At 47.4% G+C, this 25,149-nt stretch overlaps 1 protein-coding gene across 1 annotated transcript in view; it reads left to right on the plus strand.

Moving 5' to 3' along the window:
- Positions 1-25,149, plus strand: part of ETV6 (ETS variant transcription factor 6) — a gene marked incomplete at its 5' end in the record, with an annotated part of 152,518 nt that overhangs the window by 114,987 nt on the left and 12,382 nt on the right. Inside the window, 2 exons of the mRNA XM_039239962.1 lie at positions 1,916-2,050; positions 16,745-17,290. Coding sequence (XP_039095893.1) covers positions 1,916-2,050; positions 16,745-17,290 — 681 coding nt within the window. The remainder of the gene's footprint in view (positions 1-1,915; positions 2,051-16,744; positions 17,291-25,149) is intronic.

The raw sequence follows: 25,149 nt of genomic DNA on the forward strand, positions 1-25,149 counted from the left end.
TCTTACCCATTTCGTTAAAAGGAAATTCCCAAGTGACATGCCTGTTTTCAGCTCTTTAAAGTCTTTTGTTTCATTTCATTGTAATTGTAAATAGTGTCACTAAGTAATGGTCATGAGAACCAAAATTCAAAGGTAGAGGAAGGAACAGAGTCAAAGCAAAGACACAGGGGCGCCTGGGTGGCTCAGTCGGTTGAGCGTCCAACTTCGGCTCGGGTCATGATCTCACAGTTCATGGGTTCGAGCCCCGTGTCGGGCTCTGTGCTGACAGCTCGGAGCCTGGAGCCTGCTTCTGATTCTGTGTCTCCGTCTCTCTCTGTCCCTCCCCTGCTCACGCTTGGTCTCTCTCGTTCTCAAAAATAAAATAAGCATTTAAAAAAAAATTTTTTTTAAAGCAATGATATGAAGGCACGTCGGGAATCACTCAAAACACAGTATCCTCGAACTTTATTTGGTACAAAGGGTTTGCAGAAAGAAAGAAATTAATATGGAGTGTTTCTCAGGTTCAGACAGAAAAAATTACTCAGCAATAGCCCAAAATATGCAGTTAAGTTGTTCATTAAAATATCTGTTAAAAATGGCTAAAATTAGAGACAAAAGCCCATTGTCTCATGCAATTGTTGACTGCCTGCGTATGTAGATGTGGAAGGGTATAGGGGGGCAGTTAGAAGCCTGTGGTATTTTAAAGATGCATCACCACCCCTGAGGGGTTTTGAGTACCCACCTGCATTTTTGAACTTGGATCTAAGCCAAAGGGGTGGGACAAGACCATGACAGGTTTTTCTGGGTTTTTTTTTTTTTTTTAGGTTTTGTTTTGCTAATTAACTACTCAGTGGACATTTTAAACACCAAATATATCAGAACAGAGGGGCCAGGTTCAGACCGGCCTCCACCGCCCTCCTCAAGTGGCTGACATCTAAAGATGATCATCTAGAGGCTGTAGGACCTTGGAGCAATGCCTGTGTGTATTTTTAAAGGAGGGAGCATCCCAGAATGTAGCAGGTCTTTATCCGATATCTTTCACAGTTAGCCCCTCTGACCAGACTTGTGCATTTTCCGTCCTCATTCTCTTCCTGTCTGGGGTTGGGATGAGTTTGAAAGGCTTCCCCACCCCCACCCCCCCCACCGTCAGAAGATCTCTGTGAAAAATCTATAAATTAACAGTGGAACATTAAAAATGTCCATACTTAATGACTTCATAATTCTTCTTTGGTTAATCTGAAACGCAAGGAAAGATTGATAGGAAAATATCTTTTCGCAAGAATAGCAGCAATAAGTTGGAATCGTTGAAATGTCCAGTGAAGTCCAGTACCTCCCTGTGATCGGCTATCATTTTGCAGCCAGGGGAGCCGTTCCATAATGTGGAGAGAAAAAGAGGCCTACAAAACTCTAGTAGAAGCCTGATTCTAACTATAAAACCATAGGTAGAGGAGCGCCTGGGTGGCTCAGTTGGTTAAGCCTCTGACTTCGTCTCAGGTCATGATCTCACAGCTTGTGGGTTTGAGCCCTGCATCAGGCTCTGTGCTGATGGCTCAAAGCCCAGAGCCTGCTTCAGATTCTCTCTCTCTTTTTCTCTCTCTCTCTCTCAAAAAATAAATAAGTAAACATTAAAAAAAAAACATAGGTAGTAATAACAGGACTTCTTTCTCTTAGTGATAGAATTATAGGTGATTCTCGTCTTGTTTTTGGCATTTTTTAAAACGCTTTTTGTATATTACTTTCATAATTTAAAAAGTCCAATTAAAAAGCGATCACATGGCTCCAAACTTAGGAGTTGCCCCTGTGTGCTCTGGGAGGTGACACGCACATCTGGCTGATTCTTATGTCGTTAGTCCAGTGCCACCCATAGATCAAAGCTCAGTTGGTGCTAACTAAAATGTTCCCTTTGCTCTAGTTCTCTTTTCCGTTTTCTTCCCAGGTGACGTGCTCTATGAACTCCTTCAGCATATTCTGAAGCAGAGGAAACCTCGGATTCTTTTCTCGCCCTTCTTCCACCCCGGAAACTCTATACACACACAGCCAGAAGTCCTACTGCATCAGAACCATGAAGAAGGTACCAGAAGGAGCCTTTTCTTTCCTTTCATGAGGGTTGGACAACCCAAAAGGTTTCAGCGTTTCTTTGATGCGTTGTTCCTATTCATGTGATTGGTCCGTCATTGAACAAACATGTTCTGAACGCTCACTATGTAGAGGACATTGAGGGGAATGCCAAGATGAATGAGATGTAATCTTGGTTCTCTGCAACTCATAACCTAGGTAAAGAAATGAGATACATAGATACATATATATCAAAGCACAGCTATAATAGTAGGCACCATGAAGAGAGAGTGGGAGGGGAAATTACATCGAGGCACGAGCATCAGGGGCAGCCTCGTAAAGCAGTTGGTTCTAGAGGCTTCCTTGATGGTCCAGCAGATTTCTGATAAGCAAGAATGAAGTAGGGAGCACTCTAGGCCAAAGAGGTAGGATGGAGTGAGCCCCCGGGACAGAGAGCCATCAGATGACTTGGGTTATAGAGCTTATCTTCCCCCCCATCCCACTACCACCAGCCTTTTGTTCTAGAAAATGTCAGACAATAGAGATGTCTCCCAAATAGAGAAGATGAAGTAAATAAACCCTGTGAGCCCTCACCCTGTTTCAGCACTTGGCTTTTGCAGAGCTAGTCCAAGGAGGTTATATTGGACCCTGAGTGTAGAGGCGTTTTGTGAAGGAGAGTCATGGGGTGTCTTTGAAAATTTCTGAGGAGAGGATGCTAAGAGCCAGGGGACTCCGACCCCGTGAACTCCGGGGGGCCAGGGGTCTGTGCACCAGAGGTGGTTCCTTGCGGAGTGCTCGGGCTAAGCCGTGTGCCCAGTGCTTCTCTTCTCCAGTAGGCCCCCGGGGTCATAAAATCATCGGTGGAAAACAAAACAACAACAAAAAGGCCAAATTGACCTGTGGCCCCGGACCTTGTTCCAAAGCAGGTGTTTGGGTGCAGAAATCCATTATTAAAATCTTACTTTGTGTGCCGTTCTATTGAACACATGATACCCCGTGCCCCTGAGGAACATTATGTCCGTGTTGTTCCCTGCACGGATCAGCCAGACCACAGACGTGGGGACCCAGAGTAACACTTTGAAACGTGTGCTCTTTCTCAGGACCTGATTTACGAAGGGCCTAAAACCCCTGGTTCCTTGGGGGTATTTCCCTAAATTGGGCGTCTTCGAGAGCAGGGCTGATATTTTGGTTTTGTTGTTGGCACACTGAAAAAATGAGAAGTTATTTGTTTTCTTAATTAATACTTCACAAAAGAGAGCCTGACTCCCGGCCGGCCACCGCCATCCCCTTCCTGGTGCCAAGTACTTCACAGCAGGGCCCCTTGCTTTCCTGATGGAGAGTAAATGAGCGTCTCCTGCTCCCTGCCTGTTTCTCTCTCGTCCTCTCTTCCTCCAGCTTTACTCTGGCTGAATTTAGCAGCTGCCTACCCACCCCCCGCCTCACCCCCACCCCCCCAACAATTCGGGTTCTCCGTTCTTTTGCTCTTCCTGCCTTGTACATTTCCGGCTTGCATCATCGCCAGCAGCTATTCCAGAGACGAGGAGGTGGGTTTACTGAAGCTTGACATTAAGGCAAAAATCGAATTACCTAGTTTGCCTCTTCAGATACAAAAGGTGCGGGATGAGCTTCCCCCCCCCCCCCGTTCCCCTCTTTCTCTCCTGTAATCATTATTTAAAAAAAAAATCCCATTTGGAATTCCTGTTCCTCTTTTTATTCACCAAATGTGATTGGGGGCTTAATGGTCTCTCATCACAAATCCTTCCTCCTTTCTCCTTGGTCTGATTTGACTCAGAAGTTGGTGTCTTTGATGTTGGTCTCATTTGCCGGAGCTAATCAATAGAGAGAGCCGGGCTTACTCCCTCTCAGAGCTGTCGCCCGGCCAAGTAAATGCAGACGCACCGCTGCATATGCCGTAATGAGCTGTGCTCTCGAGTGTTACACTGGTGGTGATGGCGACTCAGTAGGAAAAAGAATGGAGTTAATGAGACCAAGGTCAAGGGCTTCATCACCCTGCGGACCAGTGATGAGCTCTGCCTCAGACCTAGCTCTTAAAAGGAGTGTGTTCTCAGAGACCATTCCTTAAAGCTGTCAGCCAGGAAACAACACCTGAGGGCACCTGCCTGTTCAGACGCAGGGCATTCTCTCGGGTGAACAGGTAGACACTCGAGAAGGGCAGGTTAGGTCTTTATCAGATGGTATCAAATGAGAAGCGCTTTACAAGGCTGTGATGTAAAGGGGCTGCCTGTCCCCAGACTGCCGCTGGTAACAAGGGGACCCTTTAGTAAGGGGAACAGACCAGTACCAGCTCCCCACCTCCAAACACCTCCCACCTCATTCCCTTTTCTCCACCAAAAAGAAAAACACACCCAGCGCAGCATGCATCATCTCTGTTAGGCTTACTTGTGAACCGTCAAACACTAATACAGACACCTGTTAACACACAGAGAGATCTGGTCCTGAAAAAGAAAAGAGGCTCTAAAGTGAAATTATACACAGCGAATACTCTAACCCCCAATGATCCGTTTCACATAATTGGGGATACAGTCCTTCGCAAAAGTATGTTGCTGTTGACTCGACACAGAGCTAATATGATAGAATAGAAGGACGACAGGGACATTCCAGAGGAGAACCGATCCGCCCCTCAACAGCCTGACACAGTGAGGCACAAAGACACCGTTTCATTCACCCCGCCTCCCACACCCGCACCCCGCGACTTCACCTCATCGCTGCCACCGACTTTACCGATTCAGACATTCGTCGTTTCACAATGGGAATTGATATCACCATACAAACAGATCTTGTTGAAGCTAGCGACTGTCCCCCACAGATCTCCCGTCTGAGTACGTGACATCGAAACCACCCCGAGCAGGCGGGACAGTGGCAGAAGCTAGGAGGCGGGTGTTACGGCTCCAGGGCTTCCCTCTCCAGGCTCTGAGGGGAACGCAGCGTTATACGTTATGATTTCTCATTCATAGTGAGGCATTGTGACAGTGAAACAGGACTCTCCCAGCAAGCGTGCCGGACAACGGGCAGAAGCCAGGACCACCCCCAGATAAGCCGGCATGAGCGGTCAGCTTAGATAAAATTTTTGAAAGGACAGGATTTGGGAGTCAGGAAACCAGGCTCTAATCCTCTATCCTGCCAAAGCTTAAGGGCTGAGTTACTCTTCTCTGGCCCTCAGTTTCCCGTCACAAGACAGGGGTTAGCCTGAACGGTCTCGGATCTCCTGCACTCTCCAATCCTACGTTCCCTCCAAAGTCTGGGTCTCCCTGGGTGATAAGAAGATGACTAAGACACACGCTCTACCTTCAGGGCCTTTGGCAACTAAAATCCAGAAAAACGTTGCTCAGAAACAGTTGAACATCACTTCTGTCTTCATTTGTCTCACCTTACCAAGAACTGCTGATAATATTACCCTTCCTAGTAGTCAGACCAAGAGCGGCACCGTTCCTTTATCTCGTGACGAAAGCTGCAGCTTAAGTGGATTCCTTTTCTTTGATTGTTGTGACTCATTATATCTGCATGCTCTGAATGAGTTAGGTGTGAGGCAGATCGTGATGTAGGAGGGAGACAACCCAAAACACGATAGCGCTTCTTTCACCAAAACCAGGAGGTAACACGTCTTCAGAAATGTTGAGTCAGTAAATGGCGATAAAATAAATTTATTTGGCCACACACGGTTATATCAACTTCTTTTGACGCCTTAGGTTCTAAAATCAGTTACTTGCAGCTTCCATGGAGTAATTACAAAGAAAGGCTTTGTCCCAAAGTGCATATCTGATGGTCAATAGGCCTTTGGTGGTAAAACTTCTTGAATAGTGAAGTTCCCTAAAAGGTCAGCAAGCAACTTCAAATGTGCTTCCAGCTGGACCAGTCTCCACATGAGGCTCTGCAGAGTCGCCCCCGTAGGGCTGGTTCTGCACAAGTCTGTAGAGACGGAAAACAAGATGTGTGTTTATCACGTGCTTTCATCCGGTGACCCCTCTGGGCATCTTCCTCCACTTTCAGCTCTGTAGTCCCACCCATCTCCTCTGCCCCATCTAAGAGACTGGGAGATGGTTTTTAATCACTTTAATTTTAATTTTTCTTAATGTTTATTCCTTTTTGTGAGAGACACACAGAGAGGGCGAGCGGGGGAGGTGCAGAGAGAGAGGGAGGTACAGAATCCGAAGCAGGCTCCCGGCTCTGAGCTGTCAGCACAGAGCCCAACACAGGGCTCGAACTCCCAGACCTTGAGATCATGACCAGAGCCGAAGTCAGCCACGTCACCGACTGAGCCACCCGGGCGCCCCTAATCCCTTTAACTGGAAAATAGTCACACATGCAGGGCTGTGATTGTTTCTGCAACAGTGGACACACTTTTAAGACACAGGTTTTGCTTGGGAGCAACTCTGTGTCACCAGGTGGACACGGACATCGTAAGTGGTGAGGAATTCCAAGTGTCAGAACAGTTGACCTTGATCCTCTGTACAACCAGCACATAGTGATGGCCCAGAGAATAGAGAGAAGTCATTTCTTTGTGGGGAGTGAGGGGGGTCGCTCACTGCATTCTGGGATAGCCCAAAGATTTTCATGTATGTGATTGCTTTATGGCAAGAAATGTTTCCCTTCCACCCTCAGTCGCCTCTACCACCAAATCCAAGTGCCCAAAGACTGCTCTGGAGGAAGAAAATCTTACTACACAATTCTAAGGAGATAATTAAAGAAGACAAGATCTGTGAATCTGCTTCATAGAAAATAATAGCTGACGTTTTGTGGGTCTTTGCTGTGTCCCTGGCCCTGTTCTAAGCTCTTACGTGTCTAAGCCATTTCATCTTCACAACTACCCTATAAAGAAGGCAGTGTCATCCCCACCGGATGGATGAGGAACTAGGAGCTAAGAGCCTCCAGATTACACAGCTCCCAAGTACCCTGGGTCCGCTTAACTCTGATGCCCGTGTTCATTCCATTGCAGCCTGAAAGAGCTAACCAAATAACATTTTTAATCATGTGTTTTGTGCACATTAATTCCTGGAAATGGGACCGAAGCTGGAGCAATGAGTAGAACTGGGAGACTAGGTCCCCTGACTGGGGTAGAGTATAGCAGGCGGCCGGCAAGCCTGCTTATAATGTTTCTGCCGCACGGTACTTGAAAATCGAAACACACAAACAAAAAGGTCAAAGATAACTTTTGAGACACCACTGCACACCTGCAATTCATCACATTAAAAACTCATGCTAACTCGGCACTAACCCCCTGTAGGTCATTGACTGCCTCCGAATGAGTGGACTTAGCAGGAAGAACATCCCCCAGCCTGTGAGAACAGTGGGGTCCGGAGTCAGGCACCGGCTTCTGAGAGCAGAAGTGCTGGCTGTCGTTCCCCTTGGGAACCAGCCCTTTGGTGCTGGTGGGTCCCTGGAAGCTGGCCCCGCAGGACAGCTGCTGAATAGGCACCCGGCTAGATAAAGGTTTTAGCTGATGCAGCCATCCTGCTACTGGTTGCTGTAAGAACTTCCCTGATTCTCTAGTCTTGCTGGAACCGTGTTGATGAGATTAAGGTGTCAGGGAGGCCACTGGCTAGGGCTGGACATCTGTGCTAATCCTGTAATGCTTGCTGGAGGCAGAGAGCGCAGTGGTGGTGGGTGTGCGCACGCCCTGGATCCGGACCATCTGGGTTCAGATCCCGGCTCCCCCGTTTACCAGCTCCCCCGTTTACCGGCTGCGTGCATTTAGGCAAGTTGTTAACTGCCTCGTCTCTCGGTTTCCAGCTGTAAAAGGAGGATAATGGCAGTGCCTGTTGAAGACGACTGATGTAAGAAAAGAAGCAAGTTAAGCTGGGAACTGCCGTTAGAACAAGAGCTAGCGCTCAGTGAATGTCCTCGTTACCATTCCTGGAGACTCCTCACCACCGTTTGGGTGGGGCTTCTTTCTTCCTTTTTTTGTAAACCTAAAAAATATTTGTGATACGACACACAGAACCTCGTCTTAGCCGTCTTTAAGCCGTGCTAGGCCGTTTTACATGCAGTCCGTAATGTTCAGCGTATTCACGTTGTTGTGCGATGTTTTTGCGATGTTTTTGCCTTCCCTCCGATGCCAGCCGTCGTAACCATTCCCATCACTGTGTCTGAACGAACCCTGCGCGGACACCGGGTTTGTGCGTCCCGGACACCGGAAGGGCCTTGCCACCTACCCGCGCTGTGAGCGCAGAACTCGCTCACAGGTGCCCCGGGCCCGCTGTGTTCCGTTCTGTGGGAAAATACATTTACAACGCCAGCCTCAGTTGCTCTCGGGACACAGCCTGTGTTTGGAAATGAGCGGTGCTTATACTTTGTGACCGCACAGTACCTGGCACGGGGTCGGTCCTCCGTGACCCCTCGGGGGCCCTCCCAGCTGTGTCCTCTCACACTTAAGACGTGTAAGATTAACCTCTTGTGCCCCTTTCAATTCTGGGATTCTGGGATCTGGCTGGAGACAATGAGGTCCCAGCAGAGGAAGACAAGCAAATCTTGACTTTTATTGTCCCCGGACGCCAGGGAACACCTTTTGCCCTTCGCCTGCTCCTTCCACTCTTCTCTTAACTCCTCCTCCCTCTCTCTCGAGGGCCCCTTCGTCCTGCTTTGCTTCCTGTATTTCAGAGGCTGGGGCAGTGTGACCTTTTACCCTCTGACCCTTGTCCCCTGATGCAACATTTGATTGTGACGGGGAAGTGTGGAGCCCTGGCGTGGCACGCAGAGCCTCCTCATCGGTCTAGACCATCAGCCCCCTTCCGAGAGGACCCGTCGCCCACCTTCCCCGCCTGCTCTGGCGTCCTCCAATCTGTGGAGGGCTAGCTGGCTCTGTTAAGCCAGAAACTTCAGCGCACGCGATCCCTAACATGCGTGACTAACTTTCCCCAGATAGCCAGGAAGTTTTCAAGAAACTTCCTCTTACCCCTGGGGAAGTGCTCTCTGAGCGCTTTGAGATAAGGGGACCGGGACAGTTGGGGTTCACCTGCAGAGCAGGCAGCCCTCTGTTATCTTGCTCTTTCCCCTCTCCAGCGCTCTGGCTTACCTCTGTGCCACCCTGAGCCCCTCCCTGTAAACGATCCACAAGCTTTACCCCACGGGTCTAATCGGCCCATTTGGAACCTGACCCCGCTGATTTCTTCATTCACTTCTTTGGTGCGGCTTTACTGAGACTGAGGCTGGCCGAGTGGCCTGTGTGTCGTCTGTGCTGAGCCACCCACTGGCAGAGGCTAGCCTGTTTGGAGGCTGTCCCGCCCCCAGGCAATAAAGATTAAGCCTCAGAGTCCTACATGTCATCTACTTTGTGTTTTCTTTCAGCCCTTTTTCATAAAATTCTGGGAGCTCGCATAGGATTCATTGTTTACGACCTCACACATCTACACATCATACACTCCACACTAGGGTGGGCTTCTTCTCAGGCACTTCAGCGACTGTTGCAACTTGTTGAGGTGAATAGACTGAAATGAGCAGGTGGAGGTCAGTGGAGAGTCTCAGTGGAACCTCTTGGAAATGGAAGGGGCAGGGGGTAGGGGGTGTCTTAGTCTGGTACTTAGGTCCGCCATAACCAAGTACCGCAGATTGAGTGGCCCAAACAACAGATTATCATCTCACAGGTCTGGAGGCTAGAAGCCCAAGATCGAGGTGAGGGCAGGATGGGTTCCTTCTGAGGGCTGGGAGGGAGCGACGGTTCTGTGCCTCCCTCTTAGCTTCTGGTGGTCAGCTGGCCACCTTGGGTGTTCCTTGACTGGTCACGTGGCAAGCACCCCCTATGTGCATTGACTCATAATTCAGCACCTATAGCCTTTTGCTGTGTTTTTTTGACATGTCTGCTTTCGCCATTCGACTATTATATCCTTGAGATCAAGGACCACGTTTCCTTACTCTTTGTATCCAAGACTCTACTTGAAATAGGGTTGGCATCACTGAAGGTTCAGTGGTTCAACACATAGTTTTGTAGTCGCTGTGTGGCAGAACAGTCCCCTTCCGATCAGGGAATCTGGGCCTGTCTATGTGTCCAAATTCTCCTGTTCATAGGGACACCAGTCTTACTGGATTCAGGACCCCCCCCCCCCCCATTCTTATATGAACTTAAGTAACGAGATCTGCAATGACCCTATTTCTAAATAAGGTCACATTCTGAGGCAGTAGAGGTTGGGACTTCAATATATGCATTGAGAGGTGTGGATGAAAAGGCAGGCAACACAATTCAACCCATGGGGGTGGGGACAGACCCTAAGCTTGTGTAGGAAATCTGTTTTGAATTGCACCTGAAGACCAACAGCATTTAATCTCTAGCTCTTTGTATCATTTGTGGTTCCCACTAATCTTTCACAAAGTCATGCTGGGAAGTGGTTCCTTCCAGAAGAATGTGGAGCACTGTGGGCTGAGGCCAATTGAGTGAGTCACCTGCTGGGCCAGTTGATTTGCATCTCACTGACTAACTTCTCTTATCGCCATCCGTGGCCTTGGGGAAAGCATGGTGGTGGAAATGTCGTCCTGGTGTGTGAGATAGAAGCTTGAGCTTTTCTGTACCCTGGACGTTTCCCACTTCAGGCCCACGACCTTTAACCAAAGGCAGTTTGCGTTGGTTTGTCTCGAGTTTACTAGTTATTCGTTATTTATAACGCGACTAAACTGGGTCACATGTTGATAAGTTTCAAGTAGACAAACTTTTCTAGTAATAAAAGGAAAGAAGACAAGGAAAGAAATCAGACCTTTTATTGTACTCATCACATTTAAAGTTTTAATTTATTTGGCGCCATTTGGTGGTAGGAAGGGATCATCTGTATCTAAAAGAGGTCTGCAAAGAGAAAGGTTTGGGATTAGAAAACACTTTCAACCAGGATGGGTTCCCCACCAGTCCTTGGTCGCCCCCCCCCCGCCCCCGCTTCCCTCCATGCCCACACTGACTAATTATGTGTGGCTTTCTTGCGCATTTCCCTCCCATATCAAGACCTTCAGACCGAGGGCAATGTGGATAATTTCCCAGCTCTCCAGCTGGGCAGTTCACCAAGAACAAACCCAGACATCAAGGCCAGACCAAAAAAATCTTCTTGTTTTAGACAGAAGACTCCTACATCTGGGGGATTTAATGCACCCACTGTCCGCTCCGTGCATTTCCTGTGTCCGGAGCTTCTCTGCCTGCCGGCTCTGGTCTCAGAAGTTTCCATACCCTGCTGCCAACTTATAATAACAGGGGCAGCAGGCGGCAGGGTAGGAGCGTCATAGCCTACTCCATACGTGGGCGCGTGCTTTGCAAACTGAAACAAAGCTTGGAAGGGCTTATTGCTGGCCTTTCAGCCTTGACAGTGGCTGTGCCCAGACCACCAGGAGCCTGGAATTAAATACCCTTGGATCCAGTTCTCTACCATTAATGTTATCAACTTCATCAAGTACTTCCTCTTTGAGTGGTGTCTGCAGAGAAATAAATAAATCAAGCTCCTCCGAGTCCTGTTCCTGCCTGGACCCAGAGTCCAAAGTAAAATCTATGTTGGATTGTCCAGAGCACTGTCTCCCTCCTCCATTGTTCCCAAAGCTCTGGGCAGGAACAGAGAGTGAAATCTCTCCAGGACATTACATCAGTTCCTCTTTTACCCTTGGCATGGAAATTCTTCCTCTCATAGTCCACCCAGACTTCCTAAGGCTTGCCCCGAGCTCACACCCATGCACTGAGCCTTGAAGCCCAAGACATCAAAGAAGGCCTCAGGTGACCAGACTACTGGCCAACGCCTGTGTCTGTTTTGAAATTTGTGAGACAGGAAATGGACTCAGGAAATAGGGTTCTTCGGTACATGGTCTTCATCATCCTTAGGTATTTTTAAACCTTAATAAGCTTTTCAGTGAAGGGAGAAAATGGCATTTAGAAGAAAATGCACGAAACTTCAAAATACAGCTGTCTTATCGTGATCGTGTTCTGTGACAAAGAGATACATTTGTTTTTGTAGACAGCAGAGCTGAGATCTGTGTTAGCTATGACGAAAAGGTGCCTCATCCCTGAAAGAGCGCAGGTCATATTATCATGCTAATAATCTCAGCCATTAAAATTAACTCCGAGGGCCTAATCAGTGAAGTGCCCTGTAAGCATTTATTTGCATTTGGGTTAAAGTGAAGAATGTAGTACTGGTTATCCCAACATGTTTCCTGGCAAGGTTGACTAACTACTTGAAAACAACAAAACACAGGGGCATCTGGGTGGCTCAGTGGGTGAAGCATCCGACTCTTGGTTTCAACTCAGTTCATGATCTCATAGTTTTGTGAATTGGGGCCCCGCATCAGGCTGTGTGCTGTCAAAACCCTTCTTGGGATTCTCTCTCTCCCTCTCTCGCTATCCTTCCCCTACTTCTGCTGTCTCTGTCTCTCTCAGAATAAATAAGACTTAAAAAACAACTTTTTGTAGTTGATAATATCAAACTTACACAAAATTAGAGAGAATTACTTAATGAGCCACCTTACCCATCATGAGTTTCAATAATGAACTCATGACCAATCTTGTTTCCTCTGTGGCCCACCTACTCTCTGCTTCACTATTTCAAATTAATTTAAAACAAATTCCAGATATGTAATTTCACCTGTAAATATATCAGTAGAGGTCTGAAACAATAAGGACCCTTTATAAAATCACAATCACAAAACCATCACATCACCAGAAAACTAACAATTCAATATCATCAAATACTGTATTAACGTTTACATTTTTTACAACTATCTCATAGATGTTTTTACCATTTCCTGGAATCAGAATCCAAGCAAGGGTCTATACATTGCAGTTGGTTTATGTGTCTCTAAGTCTCCTTCAATCTATAGGTCTCCATCCATATTTTTCTTGTGCACATGCTTGAGCACTCTCTCTCTCTCTCTCTCTCTCTCTCTCTGGGTGTTTAAAAGAAGTTATTCATAATTAGTATAACTTTCCCTGTGTCCATAGTGTATCTTTTTTTCTCTCCTCTGGTTGCTTTTGGGATTTTCTCTTTATCTTCGGTTTTTAGCAATTTGACTGTGATATGCCTGGATGTAGTTTTGTATTTATCCTGCTTTGTCTTTGCTAAGCATCTTGGATCTTTAAGTTTGCTATTGTTGTTACCAAATTTGGGAACCATTTGGTCATTATTCTTTTCGGTCGGGGGGTGGGGTGCTTTATTCTTTCTGTCCTTTCTTTGGATTCCAATTACATTCCATTAAACCATTTGATATTTTCCCACAGGTTACTGGGGATCCATCTGTTTGTTTGGGTTTGTTTTTAACTTTTATTGATCTGTCTTCAAGTTTACTAACCCTTCCTTCTGTTATCTCTAGTCTGCTGTTAAGTCCACCAGTCCAGTCTTTCGGATACTGTATTCTTCAGTACTAGAATCTTTTTTTTTTTTACAATATCCATTTCCCTTCTGAAATTCTCCATCTGTTATTTCTCATTATGACCATCATTTCCTTCAAGTGTTTACACTTCTCTCTAATAGCTCCTTTAAGGTTCTTTTTTGCTAATACTACCGTCTAGATTATCTCAGAGTCTGTTTCTGCTGACTGCCTTTCCTCTCGATTATGGGTCACATTTTTCTGTTTTTTTTTCACATGTCCAGAATATCTTTATTGAATCCTGGACATTGTACGGGGTACAGTGCAGGGACTCTAGATTATGTTACATTCCTCTGAAGAATGTTGATTTTTGTTCTAGCAGGCGTATGACTAGCCAGTCACTTTGAATTTGTGAAGACTTGGTCTTGCATTTGGTTAGGGCAGATTCATTTCAGCTCTGCCTTTAGCCCTCAAGAAAATCCCTTTGTTCTGGAGCACAGTCCTTACTCCTACGGTGTGGCTGTTCCGGGCTAATAAACAGCCTGAGGTGTTTACAGAGCCTTTGTTGCTAGGACTCACATTCTGAATTCTGTCTCCACTACAGGGGCCAGTACCCAATATTCCTGCTCTTATCTTTCAGCCATACCAGTGTGGCTTCTCGCTGAACTCTTTCGAGATCCCCTGCACACGTGCGGTTCAGGAGCACATGTTAAGGATTTGAGAGAACTTTATGTGCCAGTTGAGTGGCTACTCCCTGCCCGAGGCTCTCTCCTTTATGGGATTCGCTTTCCCAATTTTTGGCCACTGTGGCAGCTCCAGACTCTATTCCCTGACAGATTACACAACTTCCATTTCATTTTCTACCTGCCCCCTGCTACGTGGACTGGAGAGGACCCTCAGGGCTACGTAACTTTGGCTCTCACTCATGCAGTTCTCTTCTTTCCAGAGTGAAATCCCCTTCGGTGTTCTCCAGTACCTTCACATCACTTTTACAAAAGTTCCATCATTTCTATATGTAGGAAGGTTAGTTGGATACAAGCCACTCTGTCATTACTGAAACTCCAATGCCCTTCTCCTGTATTATAAAAAGATGGTGGCATACCACATACTTCGCCTGGCTTTGCATACCTAATCATAGAGCCTGGAGACCAGTCCTTAGCAGAATATTGACACTACTCCTCATTCTGTTTTATAGCTCTGTAGTTCTCCATTGTTTAGAGACATAATTTTTTAACTTTTTAAATGTTTATTTATATTTGAGAGAGAGAGCCAGAGCCAGAACCAGAGCCAGAGTGCGAGTGGGAAAGGGGCAAAGAGAGGGAGACACAGAATCTGAAGCAGGCCCCGGGCTCTGAGCTGTCAGCACAGAGCCCGACGCAGGGCTCGAACTCATGGACTGCGAGATCGTGACCTGAGTCAAAGTTGGACACTCAACCGACTGAGCCACCCAGGCGCTCCAGAGAAATAGTATAATTTATGAAACCAGTCTCCTGTTGATAGCTATTCCAACAAGTAAGCACTTTTAGATGCATGTCAGCAAGCTATACGCTAGTTACAAAATAAACCCTTTGCCTTCAAGCAAATGATCTTTTAGTCATCATGAACAATATTTCTTTTGTTCATTGTCTTCTATATCTGAGATCTAGAGGAATTCCCATTTTTCCGTTAATCCTATGTAAAACTTCAACACACTGCCACCTTAGTCTCTGTTTATGAACCTATCAGATCCCTAGATCCCCTTTATATGTTCTTTATGTAGATATTACCGTAATGGACAAAGGAGATATGTTTGACTTGCTTTACTTAGAATCATGGACACATCTCTGACGACAGCAAGGACCTGAAAGCATGTGTAGCCTTTTGGTGAAACAGCTCTGGGAACAGTTGTGGCCAGAGAGACCTCATGAAGATGAGTATGGGGCACTGTAGAAAGTTCCATTTTTATAGGCAGATTTTTGTCCTTCCTTCCCGTAAGCAGGTGCTCACAAGGCCCCGTGTGTGCCCGTCAATCCCTCAACCCGGCCCACGGAACGACTCCGGTTGCTGAGTTGTGCACTCTTCTGATGTTGTCCTTGCTCTCAAATATCACGAGCTTGAAAGTTCAAGTAGGATGGGGTGGAGGCACTGTTGGGGTGCCCGTCCCTCCTTTTCCTTCCTTACCTCTACCTATCTTTGAGCATTTATAGGGTCTGGGCACTCAGAAACAAAATGATCCTGGGGCGCCTGGGTGGCTCAGTCGGTTAAGTGTCCGACTTCAGCTCAAGTCATGATCTCACGGTTTGTCATTTTGAGCCCCACACCGGGTTCTATGCTGACAGCTCGGAGCCTGGAGCCTGCTTCGGATTCTGTGTCTCCCTCTCTCTCTACCCCTCCCCTGCTTGCGTGCTCTCTCTCTCTTTCAAATATAAACGTTAAAAAAAAATTTTTTTAAAGAAACAAAATGATCCTAAATCATCTTTCAAGTACAAGATTGTCATCCTGTAAATCAGGCCCACTGTCCATGCTTAGAGCAGGTTTTGATATAACTTTTCCCCGTGGTTTCTATATAGCAAAGTGGCAGGTATTGTAATGGGTACCTAGATTCTGGAATCTTAACAGAGTCTGGGTCTAATTCCCTAACTGTCTGTGTGTCTTTGAGTAAGTTGCTGAACTTCTTTATGCTTCCTTCTTATCACCTGTATATTGGAGTAATGGTATTAGCATCTCCTGTTTAGGAGTGTTACACATTTTAAACAATACAATCCAGTACCAAGGATATAGTAATAGCTTTAGTAGTAGTATTGTAGTATCATTATTAATAATACCACCAACAATGTCCCGGAGGTAGAGAATACATAAATCCAGTGATGAAAATGTAAGTCAGTGAAAGTATCTAGAAAGAAACCCTTATGTACCCCAAAAGCCACATTGAAGAGTCATGTAACAAAAAGCTAAAGAACACAAGTTTGGCTTCCTTGTGTTTATAAGCCACTAGTAAGTGACTAATGGAATGCTGTGGACATTCTTAGCCTGTCTAGTGTAGGAAAAGAATTTCAAGCATGTGCATTTTAATTGTTTTTTTTTTTTAAATTTTTTAATGTTTATTATTTTTGAGAGAGGGAGAGAGACAGAGTGTGAGCAGGGGAGGGGCAGAGAGAGGAGATAGAATCTGAAGGCTCCAGGCTCCAAGCTGTCAGCACAGAGTTGGACACAGGGCTTGATCCCATGAGCCATGAGATCATGACCTGAGCCGAAGTCGGATGCTTAGCCGACTGAGCCACCCAGGCTCCCCTTTAATTGTATTCTGAAGCAGCGAGAAAGACACTCCATATCCAGGGACAAAAGGGGCTGCCCGGCGGACGCACGTGCCCCCGTGCTCACTGCCTTTAGAACTGTGTGGGGTCCCTCTCCTGACAACTCACCAGGGTCAGTGACCGTCTCTCCTTCTGCTCCACAGATAATTGTGTCCAGAGGACCCCGCGGCCTCCGGTGGAGAACGTGCACCACAACCCCCCCACCATTGAACTGTTGCACCGGTCCAGGTCACCCGTCACAGCCAATCACCGGCCTTCTCCCGACCCCGAGCAGCGGCCCCTCCGGTCCCCCCTGGACAACATGATCCGCCGCCTCTCCCCGGCCGAGAGGGCCCAGGGGCCGAGGCTTCACCACGAGAACAACCACCAGGAGTCCTACCCCCTGTCAGTGTCTCCCATGGAGAATAACCACTGCCCACCGTCCTCCGAGCCCCACCAGAAGCCATCGAGCCCCCGGCAGGAGAGCGCCCGCGTGATCCAGCTGATGCCCAGTCCCATCATGCACCCTTTGATCCTCAACCCTCGGCACTCCGTGGATTTCAAACAGTCCAGGCTCTCCGAGGACGGGCTGCACAGGGAAGGGAAGCCCATCAACCTCTCCCATCGGGAAGACCTGGCGTACATGAACCACATCATGGTCTCGGTCTCCCCGCCCGAGGAGCACGCCATGCCTATTGGGAGAATAGCAGGTAGGTGCCGCACCCCTTCACGGCCGCGCCGGCCTCGGCAGTCCATCCACGAGCCCCGCTGCCTCCCCAGCCTTGCAGCGGGCCTCACACGGGTCCCCAGTTAGGTGCCCTCAGAGGTTCTGCCGGGGCCAGCCGAGGCTTCTGCCTGAATGAAGTGAAATCCCTAATGGGCTAGTTAATGAGCCGCTGGGATGGAGTAGTTAATGAGCCTCAGAAATGTTAAGAAACAAATGTCCTACATCCAGCTTACAAGGAGAGTCACATCAGAATCATGGCTAAGCGAAAACATTTAAAATAAAAGGTTTATGAGCATGCTACTGGCCCTGTCTTGAAGTTTCCAGCAGCTAATTAATGACCAGACGCAGCAGAAAGAACCTTTGTCTCGGATTCAGACCTGTAATTCCCTCCCGTGGGCAGTAACTCCGTGTAGCCTTCACCTTGGGAGAAGGTGAGAGAGAAAAACACGATTGTGGTGCTGGAGGCAGGTGTTGCTGGGTCATTTGGACAGAGGAAGCCACTCCCGAATTCTTCCACTTTTATGATGACAAGCCCAAATTTGCTTCCCTCGGACAAGAAACCAGTGGAAGCCAGTGGGGAAAAATCGACACACTGTATTGTGCTAGTCTGCTAAGTCATCCCCCAGACACTTAATGCTCCCACCACTTGGCAAGGGCAGCTCTTCTCCCAGAGCGTCTCTCCATTCGGGAGACAGTTATTGATGACCTACTATGCACAGATAAGTGCACTAGGAAGTAGGGGGACCCACAGCTGATTGAACACAATTGTTTCCTCAAGGAACTTAATATTTCCTCTGGAAACCACTAACTAAGCTATGAGGCACAGTGAAATCAGTCGCAGGTCCCGTTCATTCGGTACGCAAGCACTTATTGAGTGCCGACTGTGTGCTAGGATTAAGTGCCGTGGAAGCAAACCAGAGAGAAGGTGCATTTTGACTGAAGGAATTGAGGAAGGCTTTGCAGAGACGGAGCTCGGGGTTGAAGGGGATTGTGGTGGGTTCGGTAGTGGGAGGGAGGCACAGAGGCAGGAGAAGTCAGACCTGGTCAGGGAAAGGCGAGAAACCCTCCCTTTCTCCATGACAGAGCCCCAGCTGAGCCCTAGGACGGAGCCATGCTTCTAACAGTGTGACTGCACAGAATCCTACAGGCTACATTTACTACCTCTGCCTGGACGCATTGTCCCTTTTTTATTGAAATTATTTGTTTCTAAGTTTTCCTCTGTCTCCCTGTACACCTCCAGTGTTGCCTCAGGTTTTTTTTGTTTCGTTGTTTTTAATTTTTTTTAATGTTTTATTTATTTCTAGGAGAGAGAGAGAGAGACAGCATGAGCAGGGGAGGGTCAGAGAGAGAGGGAGTCACAGACTGAAACCGGCTCCAGGCTCTGAGCTGGCAGTCAGCACAGAGCCCGACGCGGGGCTCGAACCCACGAACCGCGAGATCATGACCTAAGCGAAAGTTGGACGCTTAACCGACTAAGCCACCAAGGTGCCCCTGTTGCCTCAGTTTTACTGTTAACAAATCATTCACATGAGGAGTGTTGAATCAAGATAGTGACATGGCAAAGAGATATGACTTACGTTTGAAAAACTACGAGAAGTGGAGTGATCTGTGTCTGGGATTTGATTCTGAAGGATCCCACTGCACTGGGGGTGAAGCACAGGTGGGGTGCACGTAAAATAAGGTGAGCTGTGAGCTAATGGCTGTATGGCTGGGTGATGGATGCAACAGGGATTCCCATTATTTCTTTTTCTCTACCTTTACATGTATGTATATGTGTATATGTATGTTTTAATCTAAAAAAATCATGAAAGCCAACAAAATAGGGGATTTATAAAGAAGCAAAGGGCTTAAGCAAAACATGTGAATTTCCCCAGATGATTAGGGAAAGAGGACGGGGTCAGTGTATTATTGGGAAGCACACAAATGGCCTGTCTTGTGCTTCCCAGGCCAGACCTTTCTTACCTACGCATACCCTTCGTGCCTTATTTCTTGCACGGTCTATACAGCAGTACCGGACATTTTGCAGATACTTTCTACTTGTTTATAATACTCCGGGTAGCTCTTAGAAGCAGCTTATTACCGCCATATTCATTTTATATGGAAAGTCATCAGAACCGGGGAAGCCACAGAGGAAACAGAGCCCCAGAGAAGCAAAGGTCAAATACGGGTTGGGTCACAGGGTCCATGAGGCAGTCTCTGCTGTGTGTTGGCTGCCGCTGGTAGTGCTACCCCCATGACACCTGCTTCCTCAGCTACATCCATCCTGGCCCCTGCCACTGTCACACTGTCTTATCACAGACTTCCTAGGAATCTAAGATCGGTCCATCCATCAAGAAAGTTAAATGATTTAGACTTATAGAGTGATTTTTCCCCTGTGTAATAATAGGTTTATACACTTCATTAGTCTCTTAGAAACTGTGCTACTAGCCTTTTATATCTTATTCCTAAACATCAGAATCGTTTGGCAGTGGAGGTAGCCTCATCAGTAATACACGCCACAGACTATCATACCAGCCAGGGATGAACCTTGATACTCATGGATGCCCTTGTCTCTCTCCAGAACACAAGAGGGGAGTCTGTGCTTTTCTTTGGGACCCTAGGAAGTCAGAAGAGTCACATAAAATAACCCTAGGGCTCAGACCCCTTGGGGAATGTATTAACTCCTTCGGTATGACAGAACCTTTAAAATTATTCGTTATTAATTAGCTCTAATGATATACTTGAAAGTTTAAAACTCTCCAGGTGTAAGTATGAGCTAATTTTCTTAATTTTTTTAAAATTTATTCCTGAGAGAGAGAGAGCGTGAGCAGGGGAGAGTCCGAGAGAAAAGGAGATACAGAATCTGAAGCAGGCTCCAGGCTCTGAGCTGTCAGCACAGAGCCCGATGCAGGGCTCGAACCCACAAACCATGAGATCATGACCTGAGCCGAAGTTGGATGCTCAATCAACTGAGCCACCCAGGCGCCCCAAGTATGAGCCAATTTTACCAACTCTGGGATCTGCTAATTTAACTGAAAGTTACTGTTTTTCTCAAGGCTGAAATGAGAGGGTTGGAAAGTCTACAGTCGAACACTTGGTCCTGATTCTAACCCTCCGAAGTGAACTCATGAGGGCTCCGTGCCCCTTAGTTTCACTGTCTCATCTCTCCTGCCCTCCTAGTTTCTTTTTGGACTCCTCCGATCCTTATAAAATTCTATTTCTTAGGGCCCAACCTCATTGGGTGATTCCTACATACAATGTGGCATTACTGAACAGCCATAAAACTCCTTCATATCTGTAGAGCAGATGTTGGATGCGAAAGCTTAGTTCCTGAAGCTTTTTAAATGAGCAGAGCACAGAAAGAAACGAAGGTGCTGCCGAATGCTACACTGACGACTGCCATCGCCTGAGGGCATGGATGGAAACACCGCTTATGAATGTGGATCAGAAAGGGAAGCCACATTCCTGTCCACTCGGCTGTCATTTGCTCAAGTACTTTGGGATTTATGTACTTGAGCACTTTCTGTGTTTGAGGCACTAGACTGCATTCACGGGGGTAGGATGTTCCAGAAAATCTAACACGCAGTCTTGAAACGTCTTGAAAAAGCTGAATGCTGTTGGCTGTCAGGGTCATGTGCGGGGTCTTTGACGGACTTCTGTTAAGTACTATAGGCATCAGAGTCGGGGTGTCAGGTAGGGAAGGCTTTGCAGAGGGGCTGGCTTTCAGCTGGGTGTACGCATGCTTAGAATATGAGGAAGTGAAGATTAGATCATCCCAGATGGAGACAAGTCCAGAGCAAGGTAAGGCCCAGTATAGTTTTTCTATTCCAGGTAGAAATATAAATCGAGGAACCCAAGTCCGTTAAGAATCTATCATATTTCATCAATTTTTTTTCTCACTTTCTAATATCACTGAATTGGGATTTTATCATACAATTTAGAGGTGACCGGCAAAGCTATGATGTTTACTTTGGTATCAGTCTTGTAGAAGAAATAAAATGATCAATAAAAAAATGTAGGAGGTGGTAGACAGCTTAAATACAAACCACAAATTAGATCTATTTAAATACAGCATGTAGCTTATTTTTAAAGGTATCACTTATTTTTCAGATGATGAGAAGGACTGCTGTTGAGGATAGTAAGTTAGAATAGCCAGAGTTTATGGGAGAGGATTTAATATGGAATAGAGTGAGCCAAGACCCTTGGGTTCAAACTTTTTGTTGAATAGCTAATGGTGTATGTAACATACAAACAGTATTTAATTTTTTTAAACGTTTATTCATTTTTGAGAGGGAGGGAGACAGTGTGAGAGGGGGAGGGCCAGAGAGAGAGGGGGAGGCACAGAATCTGAAGCAGGCTCCAGGCTCTGAGCTGTCAGCACAGAGCCCGACGCGGGGCTCGAACTCATGAACCACGAGATTCGTGTCCTGAGTTGAAGTTGGATGCTCAACTGAGTGAGCCACCCTGGCGCCCCCAAATTGCTTTTTTCTAGGCTTAGTTTCTATTTGTGTTATATTCACGAAGGGATTGCTTGGTGGGGGCAGTGGGACATAGGGTGTTGGGACAGCATCTGTGAACCTTCTAGCACTTTCCCCAGCCCATGAAAGTTTTACTGGCCTGCGCCTTGCCAGTGTGTCGTATCCAAAGAGTATATTGGCAGCGAGCTCCATAAGGCGATGAGGCGCAGCCCTGCTGATGCCGTAAGTCATGCTTTTGGTGTCTATTCACATTCCTCGTTAGAACTCGGTGATTTCAAAGCTAACAGGGTCTTTTACAGATGAAGAAACCGAGATTCAGGCCCATCCAGGGTCCAGCCTCGAGCTTCGTCCGGTGTCCTTTCCAACACCGTGTTTCATTCTGACCTGGGACCCCAGAACGGGGATTGGAAACTCTGGCCCGTGGGCCAACTCAGTCACCGCCTGTTTTTGTAAATCAAGTTTTATTGGCATACAGCCACACCCATTCACTCAGCGTTGTCGCGGCCGCTCTGGCCCTGTTAACAGCAGAGTCAAGCCGAGCTGCAGCAGAGATTGCACGGCCAGCAGAGCCTAAAATATTTGCAGAAAATGCCCCAGGAAACATTTGCCCCCCCCCCACCCTTCTACAGCACTGTTTACTCGTATGTGCAGCACAGTGCACTTCAAATCATAGGCATGACGTAGGATGCGGAAGTAGAAAACACTGTCCTTGCTCTCAAGGAATTATTTGCACTTTAGAGCGTGAGGCATGCCTAAGACACGTAGAAAGAACAATAACAAGTGATGTTAGAAAGGAGGCAAGTGCTAGACTGTAGGCTGTTCGCAGACCAGTCCAGAATTGTTACAATAACGTGGTGAACATCAGTGAAATACAGTTAGGTGGCATAATTTGTTTCTTTGCATACCTGAATTGTGCAGTTAAATCGTTCATCCACTTATTCAAAACTGAGCACGTATCTGTACAGGCCAGGCATTTTCCGAGGTGACAGGGTATAGCATCTCCAAATGCCAAATTTTGTGTCTTTGTTGACATCAGGCAGTAGCCCTCTGACTCTGTGCCCCCAAACAAAGTAAGCTCCTGCTTGGGTTTTAACTATAGACAGCGAAGTCTGACAAGAAAAATCTCAAGTCGATTAGGCTTTCTCTTAAAGTTCTTCAGTTGCATTAAAACCTGAGTTACCAGACTTCCTGTCTGCTTGCCCCTTCCTTGGCCTTAATCCAAAAATCTGCTACGGATGCAAGACTCATTGGCGACCCGGTTTATCGCCTATTCACTATCCTTCCTTTGCTGCCCAAACGTGGGGATTTTAGACGTTCTCTACAGAGGGGTTCTCCAAGTCCATGACCACCCAGATAGAGACTATGTCTTTTCTTGTGCTTATCTCACACCTTCTGCTTTGGTCCCTGATTCTCTTTGCAAACATGAGCATCTTCATGGTTTGCGAGGCCATTATTGGTTGGTTGATCCTGCAGCAGAGAACACATACAATTGCCCCCCAAGCTCGTGCTGTCTTCAGGCCGAGCCCTCTAATCACGCTCCTCATGGCGATCTTTCCGATCTTTAAAGGCACTTGCAACAATAGGTCTACTATCTCTCGAGGTTACATTTTACACCTGAAACAACAAGATTCTAATCGCGGAGGCCTGGAGTCTCCTGTACTGCTCATTTGTCACCCGCCTAGAGCAATGTACTCTCTCGGTTTGGTTTTATTGACTGGATGAGTTACATATGCACAGACATTCAATCCTGGAAACCTCGAACCTTCAGTCAGATGAAGAAAAGTAAGCTCCCCTTGGATCAGCCTCAAATGAGTTGGAGGCACATCCTCCAGGGCTCGGGGGCCAGGGGAAGTCACTCTGGACTCTTCCACCTGCTTCCACACCTCCCCCCTCCCCCCCCGGCGGTATTTAGTGCGGTACAACGGTTTCCAATGAGACTCATGGACTTAATTATTTATTTTTATTAATGAGCCTCAGGACCAGCCTTGAGGGGAAAAAGACGTTGTTGTTGTTGTTGTTTTTAAGTTTATTTATGTTTATAGAGAGAGAGCACGAGCAGGGGAAGGGCAGAGAGAGAGGGGGAGAGGGAGAATCCCAAGCAGGCTCCACACTGTCAGTACAGAGCCCGATGCCAGGCTCAAACTCACAAACCTGTGAGGTCATGACCTGAGCCAAAATCCAGAGCCGGACACTTAACTGGCTGAGCCACGCCGGCGCCCTGAGGTGAAAAAGACCTTCAGAAAGAGAAGTCTAAAGGGGTTAGTGTGAAAGTGACAAGGGGCAGTCTCATTCCTGGGCCTCGGTGGGAAGGTGTGCGTTTGCATGCTTGTACGTAAATGTCTGCGCTTCAAGGAAGAGGAGGGCCGGGTGTGGGCTGTCCCCATAAGCCAGAGGGGCCCAGGGCTTCAGCACCATCAAGAGCCACATCATCCCTTTCTGTCTCAGGCAGATAACCCCGCCCCGTGGCATCCCCAGGGCTCCCGACCCAGGGGTCCCAACCAACTGCTGGCCCGGAGTCTTCCCAGGGAAGCAGTGTGGGCCTGTGGGAAAACGTGCAGTCTGTAATAAGCAGGGTCGGAACCCAGGTCTTGTCTCCAAAGAGGTGCTTACTGTCCCTGAGGCCTGCTTTCCTTCTCCATCATAATGAGAATACTAATACCCACTTCTGTAAACATTAAAACATTGTTTATTTTTCAAAAGGGGTGCTTGGCTGGCTCAGTTAAGCCTCTGACTTTGGCTCAGGCCATGATCTAATGATCCGTCAGTTCAAACCCCACGCTGGGCTCTGTGCTAACAGCTCAGAGCCTGGAGCCTGCTTCGGATTCTGTGTCTCCCTCTCTCTCTGCCCCTTTCCCCTCCCCCAACTCAAAAATAAATCAACATTAAAAAAAAAAATCTAATACCCATTTCCGGGCACTTTTGAGTACTAATGAGACAGTGTGTAAATGCACAGCACTGGTCGGCTAATTACTAAGCGGTTCAGCCAGCCCGCTGCCCACCCTGAGCGGGCAGGGGCCTTGACCTGGGAGGCCTGTGTCTGGGATGTTTGTTTCAAGCGACACCAGTCTGCAAAGGGCACCCCTGCACGGCGCCCTAGTTTCCTTATCTCCTTGGAGATTCACCTCTGCGCTCCCTCTCACCCCCGGGGCTTTGCTCAGGAGTATCCCAAGCGGCTCCAACTCCTCACACTGGCTGAGTCACTCCAGTTTATTTCCACTGCTCTACTGAGAAATCAAAAGAGCCCTCAAAGAGAAGGAAGTTTCAGGACAGCGGGGCTGCCGGGAAGTAGGGATGCAGTGTCCCGGGCTGCCTTCACCAGAGCAAAGCAGGGGCTGGGCGCTACGAAGCACCAGCTGGGGGTTTAAGCTCAGCTGTACCAGTGTAG

Source organism: Hyaena hyaena, unplaced genomic scaffold, assembly GCF_003009895.1.
Source record: "Hyaena hyaena isolate Hyena2069 unplaced genomic scaffold, ASM300989v1 scaffold_164, whole genome shotgun sequence".
Taxonomy (NCBI): Eukaryota; Metazoa; Chordata; class Mammalia; order Carnivora; family Hyaenidae; genus Hyaena; species Hyaena hyaena.